A 17,137-nucleotide genomic window follows, 5' to 3' on the forward strand; every position below is an offset into this window, starting at 1 on the left:
CTGTCAGAGCTGGGTGCTAGGACCCCGCTGTGGTGGGAACCTGCACTTCTCTCTGTGGAAGGGTTCCTCTTTATGGCTAGTGCTGGGCACGGGGATCTCCATCCCAGAAACCCAAGCATGTGGTTTTCCCTGGAATCTGCTCTGGGCTTGGGAATCCAGTCCTGACTCTGCCATTTCAGGCATGTTCCCTTGTCTGAGTCCCAGTTTCCTCATCTGCAAAATGGGCATAATGATCCTATTCTATGTGTCAGCAACAAATATTAAATACTTGTGAAGTACAGAGGAAAATGGGGAAACACCAGGGCCAAGGCTGGGCAGTCACTCACGTAGAGGTGCTGACGTCCATGGGGTCAGGCCAGAGGGCGCTGGTGGTGGTGCCAAAGGACAGGACGTACAGCTTCTCCTTGTGGCTCAGCTGCTCATCAATGAGGCTCTGGTGGACAGAAGGACGTCACTGGCTCCCAGAGCCAGGACCACGTGGAGCCTGGCTTCCCAGCTGAGGTGTGGCTGGTCCCTCTGGGCTGGGATGTGAATTGTGCTGAAACAGGGTCACTTGAGGCTTGGCTTAGTGGCCCCAAGTTGACACCTGCTTGCTGCCCTTGGGGTCTCACGGGGCATGGGAGGAATGCCCTAGTGGCCTGTCCAAAGCCTGTCCCTGGCTGTGTGTGGTGGGGGCGGGTCATGGGCTGTCCTGTCTGGGAGAGCTGTGCCCTCATTGGCTGCAGGCCCACATTCTCTTCTGGAGCAGCTCCTGAGGGCTGCCACCCACTTGGGTCATGGATGTGGGTGGGATGGGCATCTATCTCAGCGGGTGCTCTGGTTGGGACTTGACACTTAACTGTGGCCCCCAGGGAGGAGGACGGACGTCGGGGGCAGTGGTTTCCCTTCTGAGTTGGGGATGGAGCAATGGGTGCAGCGCCAGCCTGTCCCATGCTCTCAAGCTCGGCCTGATGAATGTTCAACAGGAAGATAACTCCTCCCTTGTTTTCCTGGCCAGCTAGAAATTCCACCTTCATGCCACCAACATGAGCCTTGCCCTGGCTAATACTGGACCAGTCCACCGTGGGGATCTTTGGAAACTGGGCTACAGGGACTTGTCATGAAGGGGAGCCTGCACTGACACCTGTCCCCTGACACCTGCTGAGACCAGGGGACAGGGACCAAGTCTGGAAACTGGCCCATGTTGATCCCTCTAAAGGGTCCTTGGAACTACTGTTGCTGTGAAGGTCCCACCCAAAGCTCTCGAGGCTCCTCTGAGAAAGCAGATCCTCCTCATTACTCCCCAGAGGCTTTGTTTGATGCCAGACTTTGTACTGAGCACTTAATTTGCATGAACTCCTTTTGTCTCTGGCGGCCCTGTGCGATGGCTCCTGCTATCATCCCCATTGTACAGATGAGGTAACTGAGGCACAGAGAGATTAAGTAACAGGGTCACATAGCCCGGAAGCGGTAGAGGTGCCTGGGATTTGACCCTAGAGTTCTTAGCTTCTCAGTTACGGACATGCCAAAGAAACCAGAATCGCTTCCCTCCTCTCCTCCATTCGGAAAAGGCTGGCAAGCCCTGCTGTGCATGCTGGAGTCAGTCCAGCTGATACTGTACCCACGCCCTCCTTCCAGGGAACCCTGGCTCTCAAGACAAAGTCAAATTAGTAGCGAGTGCCGTGCTGAAACTACTGGAAGCTCACACTGCAACTGAGAATGCCTGTGAGGCTGGGTTTCGCAGAACTCAATGTATTTTTCTTAACGGTAGGTGCTAATTAAGTGTGAACTGTTCTTTGTAAAACACTCGGTTTTGCTATAAACAAAGGCAGTTAGCCAGCTCACAAAGGGGAGGGTGGGCTGGGGGTGGGGGTGGATCCAGGCACTTCTCTGTGCCAGAGAGACTTACCAGGAGGTCATTTTGGAACTCCTCTTTCTGAGGGCCACTGCTGACGGCTGACACATCAGTGAGGATGCCGACTCTGGTCCCCTTGATGAGGCCGAAAGCCTGAAACCAGAGAGGGCGTGCAGGAACCACCAGCACAGCTCTGTGCCCCTGCAGACCTTTCACTGACAGCTCTGCGAAACACACAAGTGCTCCTCGGCCTCAACATGAAGCCGCAGAAGGAAGACTCATTTTACAGAAGAAGGAGCAAAACCCAGCGTCCCGACTTTAGCTCTGGGCACTATCTGCTCCTATTTGTGGCAGCCTATTTAATATTTTCCCCCTTAATATTTACTATCCATCCTTATAAAGTAATACATGCTTATTAAAGAAAATTCAGAGACTAGAAAAGCCGCCTTTGAAAGTTACAAAGTCTGACGTCTAATTACATCAGCGTATCTTATTTCATTTCTCTATATCCTTATTTATTTTCTGCCTATTCTACCAAACGAAGGCAGATGTGTTGAGTTCTCCGGCTGCAGGGGTATGTCTGTGAGTTTCTAATTATGTTTCTAACAGCTAATGCTATCTGCATGCCTATGCTGTTTGATTCAGCACATACACTTCATCCCCTTTCTAGCTGCATTGTGAACTGGAATTTTCATTCATACGAAATTGATAGTTCTCTAGGGCAGTAGTCTCCATTTGATGCTTTTTGCCTTAAATCCTTCTTTGTTGGAAACCTAAGTTATTGCTCCTCCTCAAACCTGCTCCTTGTTCAGTCTTCCCCACCTCGGTAAATGGCATTTACCATTCACCCAGGCACTCTGGCCCCAAACCTATCCAATCCATCAACAGCAAATCCTCCTGGCTCTGCCTTCAAACCAGGCTCTGAATCCATCAGTTCTCATCTCATTTCTGACCCAGCGCTCGAGTGTAAGATACCATCATTGTCTCCCAGCCTTTGTTCTCTACGGTCAGCCGATGAAGCATCCAGAGTTACTAATTTGAAACGTAAGTCAGATCATGTCACTCCCCTGCTTAAAGCTGTCACATAAAATCTGAGCTCAGCAAGGTCTCCCTGCTCTGTGCCTGCCTGTAGCCTCCCCTCTTCCACTGCTTGCCCCGGGCTTGCTACACAGGTCTGCTTGCTGCTTCTGCAATGTGCCAAGCTTGTTCCTGTCTCAGGGCCTTTGAATTTGCTGTTTCCTCTACCTGGGACATTCTCCCCCAGATCTCTACATGGCTCACTCCCTCACTTCCTTCACCTGACATCTCCTCCTAGGCCGTTCTATTTAATTAGCCCTCCTTCCATCTCACTCTCTGTTCCCTCACCCCACTCTTCTTCTTTATAACGCCATTCCTAACCGACCTTGTATATGATTTATTAATTTATTGTCTGTCCTCCCCCACTGGACTCTAAGCTCCTCGAAGGCGGGCCCTTTGTACCGGTCATGTCTGCACCCCCAATCCTGGAAGAGTGCCTGACATGTTGTGATAAGCCAGTCATTATTTGTTGAACTCACGACCCAAATGAAGTATGACGTTTCCCAGGACGTTGCCAATTTTCAGGGGCCAGAAGGAGTTCAAATTTGGGGCCAGTTTTATTCTTTTTAAAATTTGAGAAAGCTGACTTGAGAGCTTTTATAATTGAAAACATGCATTTCCTTAAACCTCGCTATTGAGATTCAGACATTTATCCCATAGAAATAACTGGAAAAGTACGTAGGGGGAGTTGGAGCTCGGTGATGCCAGATAGCCCCAATGGTTCAAGAGAAGACTGAAAGCAGACATAATAGTGAAATATTAGGATTTTTTAATCTTGGTAACTAATTTCAAAAAATATTATACTACAGGGGCCAAGAGAAACATGCTTGTAGGGCCAGATTTGCCTGTGTTCCATCAGTTTGTAACCCTTGCTTTCATCCTCTGCAGATATGGAAACAGACATCCAGAGAAGTAGGCCCTTGGCCATGGCCTTGCTGACAGCAAGTTGGGAACTGGGCCCAGCGGTGGACTATGAATCACCCCGGTGCCTCAGCACCCAGAGGACTCATGAGTTGATTTACAGCGATAGCTTCCCTGGAGTCCAGTCTGGGCTTGTTTCATGGCTCCTCTAACTCCATCAGAAATGGGGGGGGGGGTTTACAGCTCAGTGGTACAGTGCATGCTTAGCATGCATGAGGTCCTGGGTTCAATTCCCAGTACCTCCACTAGAAAACAAGAAAGCCGTAGAGGGGGAGAAGAGCTCAACCAGCATCCCTGTCCCCTTTGTCAAAAGTGCCAGGACAGGTGTGATGGGGGCTGGCGGGTGAGAGCAACATTCCCTGAGCAGGTGTTTGTGGAGTACGTGAGGATTTCATCCCTCTGCAGTGTCTCTGCCTGTGTCACCATGTGCAAACAGAGGGGGCGTGCCACAGCTGGAGACCAGCCTAGGCAGGTGAATCTGAGATGTAGACTGCACTGTGGACTCAGCCCAGACAGCCAGCCTTAGCTCTGCATTGTCACTCACTGGTCTTGTGCAGAGGTGGGGGTTGGGAGCCGGGGGTGGGGAGCATGAATTTCAGCACATCTGTCTGTCCCAGGCTTTAAAACAAAAACTGAGGATTGCCTAAGGTGCAAGCAAATGGCAGGCCAGAAAAGCACCAATTTGGGAGAAGAGAGGCTAAAACAAATAAGAAAGCAACAGAAAGGTTCATTTGCCCATGATCTGCCCTTTGGGTCTGAGGAAAACATTTAATCAAACTTTCAAGAAAAGTTATGTGCAGATGATCAACCTTAGTCATAAATTTCATTAAGGATCTGAAGTGAAATGGTCTAGGGGACCTTTGCTGTTCTCACCCAGGATCCGTTTCCTCTCCTGGTCACAGCACTCTGGCTTATCTGTCTCCCTTTCACAGTCCCTGAGGTTTGGGGGCTGCTCACCCAGCCTCCCCGACCCTGTCTTTCCCCAGGAGTGAGCACTAGTTCCAGGACTCATGGGTTAGTATATCTCATCCCCTTGGCTATGGTGACTGGTCTAAATTGGCCCAACAAGAGTCAACCCTAGGACTTGGTGGGGTGTACTGGGAAAGGAAGGTGAGGTCCTCCTTGACATGTCACTTTAGCTGGTGACATGTAAGTTTAGAGCTGCTGGTGACCAATTTCCCAAGATCAGGGAGAACCTTCCCAAAGATAAAACCAACCCAGAGGAAAGCAGAGCCTGGACACAAAGAATGACATCATTTGAGCCACTGGGTACAGCTGTGTTTGGGTTTTTCATTTATGTTGATCTAGAAATTCCTTTTTTTTAGTTTAGCTAATGTAAATTGGAGGTCTATCATTTGCAACTAAAAGGGTTCTAACCAGTACAGAGGGAATGGTTGAGCAGGGGCAAAGAATGAAATCGATGTCTATTACCTTCTTGCTGTTTTCTGTGAGCCACTGAATCCTCTGTTGATAGACTTCAATAGCTCTGTCAAAACACCAGAAAGACTTGTCACCCAAGGTCAGCTTTGTTACTGAGCAACAGCTACTTAGACATACGTGGAAGGAAAGTTCACATGGGATCTCCCCCCCGCCACCTTTTAATGTGCCTAAGGCATTGGGAGAATATAAGGCAAAATCTAGCGAAGAGAAAGCTGAAGGTATTTGTCTGCCAGGGGTAAAGGCTGGAGGGGATGGCGAAAGGGGTCGAGTGCGTGGATGGTGCACTTGGTGATGTGGTATGCGTTATAAATGGCTGTGGTTTGGAGGAACTGAGGGCGGGCTTTGAGGGAGGATCAGTCTGTGAGGATGGGGAGTCTCATGAGGAAGGCGGAAGAACACCCTTGCTCTTCTCGAATCTGTGTCTTCTCAGACGAGACTTCCTAGGCACCTGGACATGGCCATTAGTGCACAAGTGACAGTTCTGCAGCAGTTCATCAATGGAGTGATGAACAAAACTGCTTTTGAAAAGTAAGTGGCCAGGGGAAGTACTTGAGCTTCCCTTATTGAAAACTCTTCTTGCAAACCATTCCAAGGGGCTGTTTGGAGACCAGCCTGTACCAAATGCTTATGGTAAGGACCCAGTCACATGGATTTAACTGAATTGCCCTCATGGAGGGCAGGTGGGATTTGGAAGCCAGAAAAGGGCAAGGAAGGGCTTTGGATATGATGGGCAGTGGGCAGAGGGATCAGGCACGCAGGAGTGTGGATGCAGGTAAGGGCGTGAGCTCCAGGATGGAACATGCTTGTCTTTGACATCTGGCTCTGCCCTTTAAGGGCTGTAAGACCTTGGACAGGTGTGGTAAACCCTGTCAGCCCCAGTCACATCCTCTCCAACAAGGAGATAATAGGACTCTATCCAAGTCAATTTGCCAAAAGTTGGTTTACTGAAAGCTAATTCTCTGAAAATCAATTTGCTAAAAGACCGATTAACTGAATAGATCTGAGCATTCCTTAAAACGCTGGATTCACAATGAAAACCAATCAACCAAAATGTTGCAGGCTTCTTTAAAAATCTGTTTAAACTTCCAACCCAATAAAGTTTGCTATAAAAATTACAATGAAAATGTTTTGATAAATTTGGCAAATTCGTCATTTAGCAATTGACTTCTGGTTAACTGGCCTGAGAGTGACAGTATATTTTGAATTGTTGTGAGGATTAAATAAAATAATGTGTGCAGCCCTTAGCAGAATTTCTGACACATGCGTAAGTGTTGGCTATTAATTATGATTATAACCTTTTAAGAAACCTCAGACAAGCAGTAATCATGGCCAATTGATTGCTACACTGGGGGCAGTACTGTCAAATTCCAGGGTGGAAGCTGGGGGAGCCTGAATATTTTTGATATACATCTGCAGAAGTATGAACCCAACCGATCTGTCATCGCAAGTGATCACTCTTAACCATTACACATCAAATGTGGCCGCGAGGTTTTATGGGTTCATCCAAAGGAACCATGGATTTTAAAAGGCTGAGAAAACCTGATATGGTCTGACTTCTTTGTTTGAGGAAAGAGGGGACTGGGGCTAGAGGTGGGAAGAGGCCGGCCCAAAGTCCCGCTGAAACTGTCGTTTGAACAAAGCCACTTTCAGGCTGCTGACATGAGGTAATTACTGAGGTCTGGGTTGCTGGGGGGATGCTGAGGAACTATACTCACTCAGAAAGCTTGGATTCGAACCGGTGGATGGTCGAGGTGGAGAAGTGCATTTTCCTCATGACCTTGCTGCCCTCCTCCCTGAAGAAGCAACGTCCTATGAAAGGGTCTCTTGGGCTCAGGGGGGACTGGGTGTGTCTTGCAGGCTTGGGGGAGAGGGGAGTGGCTTCGGACTTACAGCACAGCTGTCCCCTGGCTCATCAGATCAGCCAAGGTGAGTTTCTCAGACTTTAAACTGTGTGTTGAAAGCCAATCTTCCGAGTCTTCGCAGGCTGAAGGCTGGGTCTCATCTCCCTGCAGCCTCTGCGAGACCAAAGTGAGAGTCAAACAGAAAACAGTGGAAAGAGAGGGCAAGGTGGAGGGTGCTTTTGGTTCCCTCCTCATGGATCCCCAAGGGTTGTCAGCCCTGATGGGTCCTACCTGAGAGCAGTCTGTTCAAGAACTCACCTTGCTGGGGGAACAGACCAATGCGGGTGCCTGTGCTCTGGGCCAGCTGCCCCTGAAATACTGGTTCCCATCCCTCACCTCGCCCTCAGCGTGTGTCTAGATGATTCAAGGATCACTCTTCACATCCTGCCTTGTGAGAGACTGAATATACAAACACACAATGGCTAGATCCTATGTGACAGTAAAACTGACACACACCTTCTGTAGTGACCAGTCCACGAAGCCAAACCATAACCACTGCAACAACTGGACCAGAAGGGTCAAGAATCTGGCCAGTGACTGCCAGCTTTCCTACTTTTCATCCCCCTTTCAGCTCAGGACCCACCAGAGAAAGCCACATGTGCCCCCAAACCAGTCACATGAGATGCCTGGCTTCCAGTTAGCCCGCCTCCAGCTTCTGGAGGCCAACAACCTCATTCAGGGCACACCCAGAGCCTTCTTGTTTTTCACTATAAAGCCTTCCTGCTCCCCTGCCTGCCTTTGACTCTCTGCCAAACCCAGGTGATGGTGGCTGACCTCTTGCCATAGCAAGCACATTATAAATGCCTCTGTTCTCATTTGTGTCATTTTTTTTTTTTTTGGTTTATTTCCAAGTCTGCACTCTCTGTATCCATTCAGGTGCGCGAGTTCTGCCTCCCTATCAGTCAAACATTTGTTGGCAGATGGAAGAAGGAATGGGTTTTCCTGCCCATTCCAGAAACAGGAGCAGCGGGTAAACATTTCAGCAAAAGCATTTCCTAGCCACCACAGGAGTCTGGCCATGAAATGGACAAGCCCCCTTGCTTTTGCCTAGTGATGCGAGTGTCACTTACATAGTGCTAAGCTCAGGATGTGGGTGGTGGCCCTGGTGGCGGAGCAGTGTCGTTCATGGCAAGCATTCACCATTGGTGATACATTCCAGGAGCCAGAAGGTGGAGGGAGCTGACCTGAGGTGCTGAGCTCACTTCACCTTGTTCTGAGCTCTGCTGTGAACTAGCACAGGACCTGCCAGGGCTACAGTATGAACAAGATAGAAATGTTCTGGCCTTCTTGGAGCTTACACTCTAGTGTGGGTAGACGGTCAGTAAAGAAAACAGAAAAATCAATGTACATGATTTCAGAAAGGAACAATTCTATTAAGAAAGTGGAGGGGGGAAGGTATAGCTCAGTGGTAGAGTGCATGCCTAGTATACATGAGGTCCTGGGTTCAATCCCCAGTGCCTCCACCAAAAAAAAGAAGAAGAAAGTGGAGCAGAGGAATGTGATAGAAAGTGATGAGAGTGGAGATGGGCAGGTCACTTTAGCTGAGGTGGGGGTCAGAGAAGGCCCCTCTGAGCCGAGATCTGAAGGTGTAGAAGGAGCCAGCCCCGGGCATAGCTGGGAACACACAGTCCAGGCAGAGGAGTGCACAGGGGCAGGGGCAGAGTGTTGGAAGAAGAGAGAGGGGGCCACTGTGGTGGGAGCATAGGGAATACAGGGTAGGTATGACGTGAGAGGAGACTGGAAAGGTGTGCAAGGCCCAGGTCAGGCAGGGGTTCTGCAGGAGCTTCCAGCACAGCCATCACTGTTCATGTGATGTTGGTGGGTCTTAACTGTTGCCGGAGTTGGCCGTGACTGGCTGAGGGTGTGGAACGGCATTGTAAGGAGGCCAGCTCAGTCCCACAGTGAGAAAATTAAGTAATTCGAAATATAGAGAATTAAGCAATTTGTCCAAAGTCACATAGCTATTAAGTGGCAGAGTTGGGATGGTCACGCTCATAACCACATCATACTCAAAATCACAATACTATATTGCCTTTAAATTACCCACAGTGAGAGAAACTGCCCTGCAGCATCTGACAACTGGAATGTGCACATCTAGAGCCATGGCTTTGCTTGTCCCCAGTGCACCTGCTGGAACCTCGAGTGGGTATTGCTTGGGCTTGTGTTTGTCAGGCTATCACTGGACAGGGTGAGGTGGTGGTCAAGGGGTTGAAACCATCTGCTGTAGATGACTGAGCTGCACTAGACAGGATTAGATCGGATAGAGGACATGGGAGGAGGAAAGGACAGAGGAAGAATGGGCGGGAAGGAGGGAGTGCAGTCCTGGCTCTCCACTTACTAGCTTCCTGATGTGTGACAAGTCATGAGTCCCTTTCTTCACCTGTAAAATGGGTGTAAGGTAGAGAACCCAGCCTTGAGTGTTGCTGCATAACAGTTCTTGACAATGACCCTTAGTTCCCCCTCAGGCTTGGTCATGAAGAGAAGGTAACAAGCAAACAAGGACAATGATAATAAAACACTGCCATCATAGTCCAGCCAGATAGTACTGGATGCTTTACGCTCTGTGCCTGAGGTCTGCTCACCCTCTGTTTCAAAAGGAAATTAGCAAGCGTTAAAGAAGCGTGAGAACCACTAATAATTAGAGCAAACACCTAAATAGCACTTATTCTGTGTCAAGCACTTTCCATATATTAACTCATTTAAGTCTGCAGATTAATCTCATTTAACTGACAAGGAAACCGAAGTATAGAGGATTAAGTAATTTGTCCAAAGTCACACAGCTAGTAAGTGGTAGAGCTGGGATGGTCATGCTCATAACCACAATACTATATTGCCTTTAAATTACCACCAAACTCTGACTATCTTTGTGAAGGGCACGGTTCTACGCTGATTAAAGTCCAGCCCTCCAACAGCACCCCGGATAATCGTAGCCCCGTCCCACACTTAGGGAAACCCTGCGCTGCATCCTGTGGACACTAGATGTCACTCTTCTCATCTCTCAGGTCTCCCTGGTTGACAACGCCGAGCTTGGCAGACTTCTAATTCACCTTTCTTCCATTTTACTTGCCTTTGAAATGATCCGTCATGTTTTCGGATGTGGATTTTGTATTACTGATAATCTGAAGACCTATCTCAAACACATGATAGATTTTTGACTGCAGAACATACTGATTAGATACTGAAGTGCGTGCTTTACGTACAGAATAGTAAGATCTTTGTGTTGGGGGGATCCTTTCCCTCTTTCCCGCTATTGGTTTGTGAGTAGAGGCGGCCCTGGTTGTGGCTGATAAACGTAAGAGTGGTCCTTGTACACCTGGGAAGTCATGTATTCGATATGAACATCGGTGAAATAAAGACTCATAGCATCAACATCTAAAGTCATTGAAAGAATCCTTCAGAATCTCAAGGCTCTATTGACATTTCCTCATTTCCTTTTAATTAAACTTGCCTTCCCATAAGTGCTAATACTTGAGGAAAACAAAACGTGACTATTTTCCTGATTGTTTAATTGGCAGCATTAAAACTGTATTGTTTTTGACTGATTATTATTTCAAAGGTATCATCTTTAAACTCTGGTGTAGAATAGGCAGGTGGCTATGGGCCAGGCTTGCACCTGACAACCTCTGATGACAATGGTTTCTACGGCAGAGTGAATTCTGAGTTCTAGACATTCCACGCAGCATCACAGGGAGACAGCTCACTGACACATGGAGGGTCAGCCTAAAACCACAGTTCTATTCTGGTTATTCTAGAGGTGAATTCCCCTGCCATAACTCTTGCTTCAGCAGCACTTCCTAAAGCTGACTTTTGGATCTAGATTTTAGGGAACCCTACAAGAAAAACAAATCTCAGGAAGGGGAATTTTGGAATTAAATTCCTTAGTTGTCATGCTTTGATAACATGGACAGAGTCTTCAATGTTTATTGATGTTTAATGATATGGCCGAGAAGGTTATACAAGGTCTTAAACAGCACAGAAATTCTTCAGTCATTTCTAAAGGCAGGGGATTAGAGATGAATGCTTAACTAATCTTTTTCAGTCCTGAGATCCTATGTGAAGAAAGAAATACCCAGAGTTTAACACACATTGTGCTTTTCCTGACCATGATTTATAAGCACTGAGACTCAGTCAAAGTAGTATGGGTTTTTACCAGTAAGTCCTGTGTCTGGTTAACGTGTGTAACTAGTAGTCCATCGTCTAGATTTTGGCCAAGTGCATTGATATTCTTCTGGTTCAGTTGCTTCTTCGGATCTCCGTCGTTGTACCTCCTCATGCTACAAAACACAACGAGATTGGATCAATGTCCCAGCACCAGACATTGACTCCACACTGTCAGGGCCTCCAGAAAGGTTTTTATTTCTGTGCAGTAACTGGGAAGGTTTCCTGTAGACCCTGATAAAATGTGGACTCCGGTTTCATAAGACATTTTATTCTATTGTTCTGGTGGTTAGAAAACTGAAGCGCTCAGGTATCAGATGAGGCCATGACCATTTTCCCCAGCCTCACTTCAAGGCAGGTGTCTCCCACCTCTCAGCTCCCATGAACAAAATGTTGTTGTTTTCCTTTGAAAAACCAGAGAAGATGCTTACCAGCGATTTTCCAGAAATGTTTTATCTTGGCCATGGAAGGCATGACTAGTTTGTGTAGCCATTAGAAAAATGCCCAATGCTTGTTTTCCTAGGGAGGCAAGAAATAAAAGAAAAGCAAAGGATGAGGTCAGCATATAGATAACAGCCTTGGAGGGTATCTCTGTTCAGCTCAACTTTTCTTTAATTAATTCATTCAGTAGATACTTATTGGACACCTGCTGGGTATCAGGCTTTGTGTTCAATGCTGAGGATACAGTGGTGAACAAGATAACAAAGGTTTCTCAGCTTCAGCACTTGTGACATTTTGGACAGGATAACTCTTTGTTGTGAGGCTGTCCTATGCACTGAAGGATTCTCAGCAGCACCCTTGGCCTCTGCCTATCAGATGCCAGTAGCATCCCTGCCCCCTCCCCCAAGTTGTAATGGCCAAAGATGTCTCTAGACATCACACAATCATCCCTGGTTGAGAACCACTGAGCTAGACATTGTCCTTGTCCCCGCAGAGCTTACATTCTAGAGAGGGAGACTGATATTAAAAAATTAAACCCAGTAATTATAATTGGTGGGAAGTGCGGTGGAGGAAGTAAACTGGATGATATGATAGAGAGTAATCAGGAAAGGCATCTACTTCGCATAGGTAAGGTGGTCAGTGAGGGTGTCTTCAGAGCTTAGACCTTCTTGAAGGATGAAAAGGAGGCGGCCGTGTTCAGAGTATGGTGAAGGCTGGACTGGGCAGAGAGGACAGCAAGTGACCATAAGGATTTAGAGAAGGGGAAGGGGGGTAGGAAAAATACTGAGAAGAGGCTGAGTTCTTTCCTTTGAGAGCTGCACCTGCACTCAAGGGGGTGTGTCCCTGAAGCCTACGCCTCGCAGCATGTGGAACCAGTGGCAGACTGTACAAGACGGACCAATCAGTCCTCTCTGGGAATTCGGAATAAAGCACCATGGGGCCACCACGTACATTCAGCAGCAGGGAAAGGCTATCTTCAGAGGAAAGTGGAGTGAGAGGTTGTTCTCTCCAGCTTCATCCTCCCTCTGCCTGCTCCTTCTCGGTGTCTTTTGCAGGCTCCTCCTCCTCTACCTGAGCGTTTTAAGTGGGTGTTCCTCAAGGCGGAACCATGCACACTCCTTCTCTTACTCTCTCCTCTGTTCCTGGGCGAGCTTACCCTTGTCCTTGGCTTCAGCTGTCACCCGTACATCAGTGACTCCCAACTGTATGTCAAGAGCCCAGACCTCTCACTCTGACTCCAGCCCTGTGTGTTCATGGACACTGGGTGTTTCCACCTCAGTCTCAACATGTGCAAGACTGAATTCATTTTCCCCACAACCCATCCTCTTCTCCTTGTCCCCGGGCTTATAGTAAAGAGCCACCATCCATCTCCTTTATGAGGCAGAAACCTGGGAATTATTGACACCTCGTTCCCCATTTCCAATCCGTCACCGAATCTTGTTAATCTTACGTCTCTCAAATCTCTCCACTTATCTCTGTTTCCACTGACATTTCTCATGTCTAGGCCACTGTCATCTCTGCCCTAGATGACTGGGATAGACCCTAACTGGCCTCCTGACACCCCCTCAGATTTGAAAACACAAATCCTACCTTTTTTGCTTAAGCTACCTCCTTTAGGTTTCTGTTACTCGCAATAAAAAATAAAATTGGCTAAAACACGGCAAGTGAGAAACTCCAGATGGATTTGCAGCTTGAACATTAGAATGTGTGTTCTTATGAAACCATTAAATTAAATAGCCTTTCTCTTTGGGGTCTTTAATCTTTTATTTAGAGGTGCATTCTTTTCTGGGAAGCACCAAGGTAATGTGGTAATGTCTCAAAAAAACAACTGGCTTAACTTCGATATGCTTTGCTGGGAGACTCTCGTGGCAGAGACCGTTGAAATAAAATATCTCATGGGCACTGGATGCCCTACAATGTCTCAGTCCCCTCTTTTCAGTGAGTGATTAACAACTTAAGAATTCAGAGGCTCACACGATTGGATTCTGGGTGAGTTGCTTGGGCCGAAGCAGGAGTGTTTGGGCTGCGTGAAACTAACAAAGCAATGCGTGTTCTAGAGAGAGCACGGGCTCTTTGGTTTCTTCACCTGCGGAATGGCATGGGGATAATAACTGCCCTGCCTCCTTCAATTCCACCATCAACAGGATCAAATGAAATCGAGCATGTGGAATGCAAAGTGCTAGGGGAAGGCAGAATACCATTTGAAAAAGCTGCCTCATCTTTAAGCCCTTCAGCACCTGACACTTCAGCAACCATTCATTCCACGCACACTTTAAAGAGTGCCTGCTGGGCGACAGAGAGAGCTGGCGCTGGGGACGCAGAGCTAGCCAGCACACGGCCCTTACCCTCAGGCCTCTGCTCAAATGAAGCCTTATTGGACAGGTCTTCTTTGAGTACCTCATCTCGGGTAGTACCCTGGTTTTTCTCTGTAGCACGTTCCATCTTCTGATGCTCTGTGTATTTACTTATTTATTATTTGTCTCTCCTGCTTCTTCCCCCAACCCATCAATCCGCTAGAAGTAAGATCCATGAGGTCAGGGACTTAGGTTCACTGCTAGAACATTTTGTGTAATCAGTGCCTAGAACACAGTAGCTGCTCAAAAAACATTTGTTGAATAAATGCACTCAGGGCAGGTCCAGAGTTTAGACAATGGTGGGCTATGTTACCTTGGGAGACTGGTCACAGGAGGGGGAGAGAACATGCAAACTGGTCCTTAGGAGACGGCATCTTGTCAAAGGGAGAGAGGTAGCCCTGATTAGTGGATAAAAGAAAACATTCAGCTAATTTCCTGGCTTGGTAACAACTGGATCTAGGGTTCTACTAAATATCTAGGATGCATCCACCCCCAGGGTTTGTATTTTTAACCTCTAGCCTTGCCCCATTTCACAATCTGTTGCTAGAATGATTTTCCTGATATGCAGAGTTGTTCATATTGCGACCTGTTTAGAACGCTGCCATGGCCTCTCAGTGCCATGGACAAGCAAGCCACACTTCATAAGGCTTTTCATTCCTTCCGGGTCTGTTCCTAGCTCACCTCGCACCTCATCCTGCGTCCTTCTCCTGGTAACCCTACACATAACTTGCTATTTCATACCTGTCTTTGCTCAGGTTGGATCTTCTTCTACAAATGCCCTTTGCCCTGTCTGTTTGACAAGAAAACCCAGGAAGTCTTTCCTGAATCCCATTTGCTGTCCCTCAACCTCCATGGAGGAAATCATTTCCTCCCATTGCTGCCCCCTGGCTGTTTCATATCAAGCTGTCATGGTCCTTCTCCAGAGAAGCCCCATTTCTTCCTTGTCTACTGTTGTACCCCCAGCACCTAGCACAATGCCTGGTATGTAGAGAGCAGATGCTTAAGACCCCAGCTCCCTAAATCTTTCTCCCTCAGTCCACAGCTTAGTGCCTGGGACTCCCCCACCTTCTCCCTTACCACCCTGTCGACCCTTGTGACATTCAGCCTCACCTTCATTTCTCCATGTATTTCTCCATCTTTGGAAGAAGGGCCCCTGGTCATCCCAGGACCCTGCTTTTTCCTGGTTCCCACTTCTAGTTCCTGCAAGCTCCTCTAGGCAACTCAACAGTGACGCTTGCCCTGTTGGGAAGTGTTAGCTGGTCTCCAAGGTAACAGACTGCACCACTGCAGCTTGAGGCAGGGACGGGGAAAAACCTTCCTCGCCCTCGGGGAAGAGATTACCACTTCGTTGTTGATCATAACCTCTCCCTGGGAATTCTGCTTTTCTTCACTCCCATAAAAGCCTGGGAGCGGGATTTGGATCTCTTTTCTATTATTAGAACATCAGGGTCAGCAGAAAACTATGGTTTAGACCAGTAGAGCCCTGGTACCTGCTGCCTTCCTGTGGTAGGACCTCAAGAAAGACAGGAGAGAACCTGCAACATGTGTGAAAGGTGGTAACCTTCTCTTCCTCCTCAGATTCCCTGGGGTCCCCCAAACACACTCCCTGAGAGAGGTCCGGCAGTCCCTCCCTGCCACCAGGTCCAGTCCCACCCAAGCCTGACTGATATGGCAGCAGGCTCAGTGACCGCTTAGCATCACAGGGGATCGTCTCCTGCAGGGGTTCCCAAACCCAGGTGCCCAGGTGCCATGAAAACATACATACACTCTCATCTGGGAGTTTGATACAGAACTGTGGCCAAGTGTAGGGAGATGAATCTTTAACAATGGCCCCAAGTGATTATGATGTAACCAGCCCTTATCCACAGTTGGGGACCTTTCCAACCCCTTCTTCAGGACAGAGGAAGGAGAGATGAAGTGATGTACTCAGCATCAACCAGCTTGTAGTGGCTAAGGGATCTGCACTTAGTTTTTCTTATCTAGGTCATTTCTCAAATCACAGTCTTCACTTTCTGAACCTTAAATTTTATACTTTAGAACATGAGCCACTTGTGGTAGTCAGCATATGGTAGAGAACCCCTTCAGATGTTGACTCCAGCAGTGGGTCCTATGGGCCAGGTAGAAACAACACAACCCCTCAAAACAGAAAGGGCTTAGCTGCCACCAGTCACTGTGGGCAGAACAGTCATGGGTTGAGAGTAGCGTGTGTAAATCACAGCATTTGGTCAACACCAACAAGGCAAGAGAGGAGGGAGATCAGAAGGAGGTAAGGAAGTGAGAAGAGGGAAGAGTTACAAGAGGCCGAGAGCAACCAACCCGCGGCCTCTCTGTGAACAAGAGGTGAGGGTCCTTGTGCCCACTTTCCTGGAAATCCTGGCTAGCTTGGAGGCACCATTTTTGGGGACATGAAGGCCCAAGACAGTTTACAACTCACATCTTCCTTTGTTCCTGGATACATGGGTTTTCAACATTTTACAAGAAGTAAATCCAACATGGAAAAGTTCATTATTACTGCTTTTTTCTACTTGAGCTGACATGACACATATTCTGGATGTATTTGTGCCAGACAAATAAAACAGAGTAAGGTTTTCAGGCTGTACGACCACCAAGAAGAAAGCTGTGTGCGGGTACCATCTTTCTCAGCTCTCCTCATATATAGCCCATGACTGGCCCTATATAAGGAATTGGAGCACAGTAGGAATTTCTTTTTCTGACCTTAAGGTTCTTGGGACTTGATTGGGGTCACCTTACCTCTGGCCTTTAATTTCAGAGCTCTAACTTGTTCCCATTACCCCAAATATTTTTGCTATGGTCTGAATGTTTGTGTCTCCTCCAAATTCATGTTGAAAATCTAACCACTAAGGTGATGGTATTAGGAGTTGGGGTCTTCAGAAGCTGATTAGGTCATGAGGGCAGAGCCCTCATGAATGGGATTACTGCCTTTATAAAAGAGGGCCAACAGACCTCCCTAGCCCCCTTGTGCCACGTGAGGCTAGGAGGAGGCTGCACCC

The 17,137-nt window shown here is 47.8% G+C and overlaps 1 protein-coding gene and 1 non-coding gene across 2 annotated transcripts in view; one reads left to right on the top strand and one right to left on the bottom strand.

Annotated features, from left to right (window-relative positions):
* The window catches only part of VWA3A (von Willebrand factor A domain containing 3A), a 45,137-nt gene extending 29,820 nt beyond the window's left edge, over window positions 1-15,317 (bottom strand). The window contains exons 1-9 of the mRNA XM_032460885.1: window positions 15,237-15,317; window positions 14,440-14,524; window positions 11,763-11,850; window positions 11,324-11,447; window positions 7,163-7,287; window positions 6,988-7,065; window positions 5,264-5,318; window positions 1,889-1,987; window positions 327-433 (exon numbers count right to left, since the gene is read on the bottom strand). Of these exons, the coding sequence (XP_032316776.1) occupies window positions 327-433; window positions 1,889-1,987; window positions 5,264-5,318; window positions 6,988-7,065; window positions 7,163-7,287; window positions 11,324-11,447; window positions 11,763-11,824 (650 nt within the window). The 5' untranslated portion in view covers window positions 11,825-11,850; window positions 14,440-14,524; window positions 15,237-15,317. The remainder of the gene's footprint in view (window positions 1-326; window positions 434-1,888; window positions 1,988-5,263; window positions 5,319-6,987; window positions 7,066-7,162; window positions 7,288-11,323; window positions 11,448-11,762; window positions 11,851-14,439; window positions 14,525-15,236) is intronic.
* Window positions 8,565-8,636, top strand: TRNAT-AGU. The gene has a single exon. It is a non-coding gene; the product is annotated as a tRNA-Thr (tRNA).
* Window positions 15,318-17,137: the final 1,820 nt, after the last annotated feature.

Source organism: Camelus ferus, chromosome 18 (genome assembly GCF_009834535.1).
Source record: "Camelus ferus isolate YT-003-E chromosome 18, BCGSAC_Cfer_1.0, whole genome shotgun sequence".
Taxonomy (NCBI): Eukaryota; Metazoa; Chordata; class Mammalia; order Artiodactyla; family Camelidae; genus Camelus; species Camelus ferus.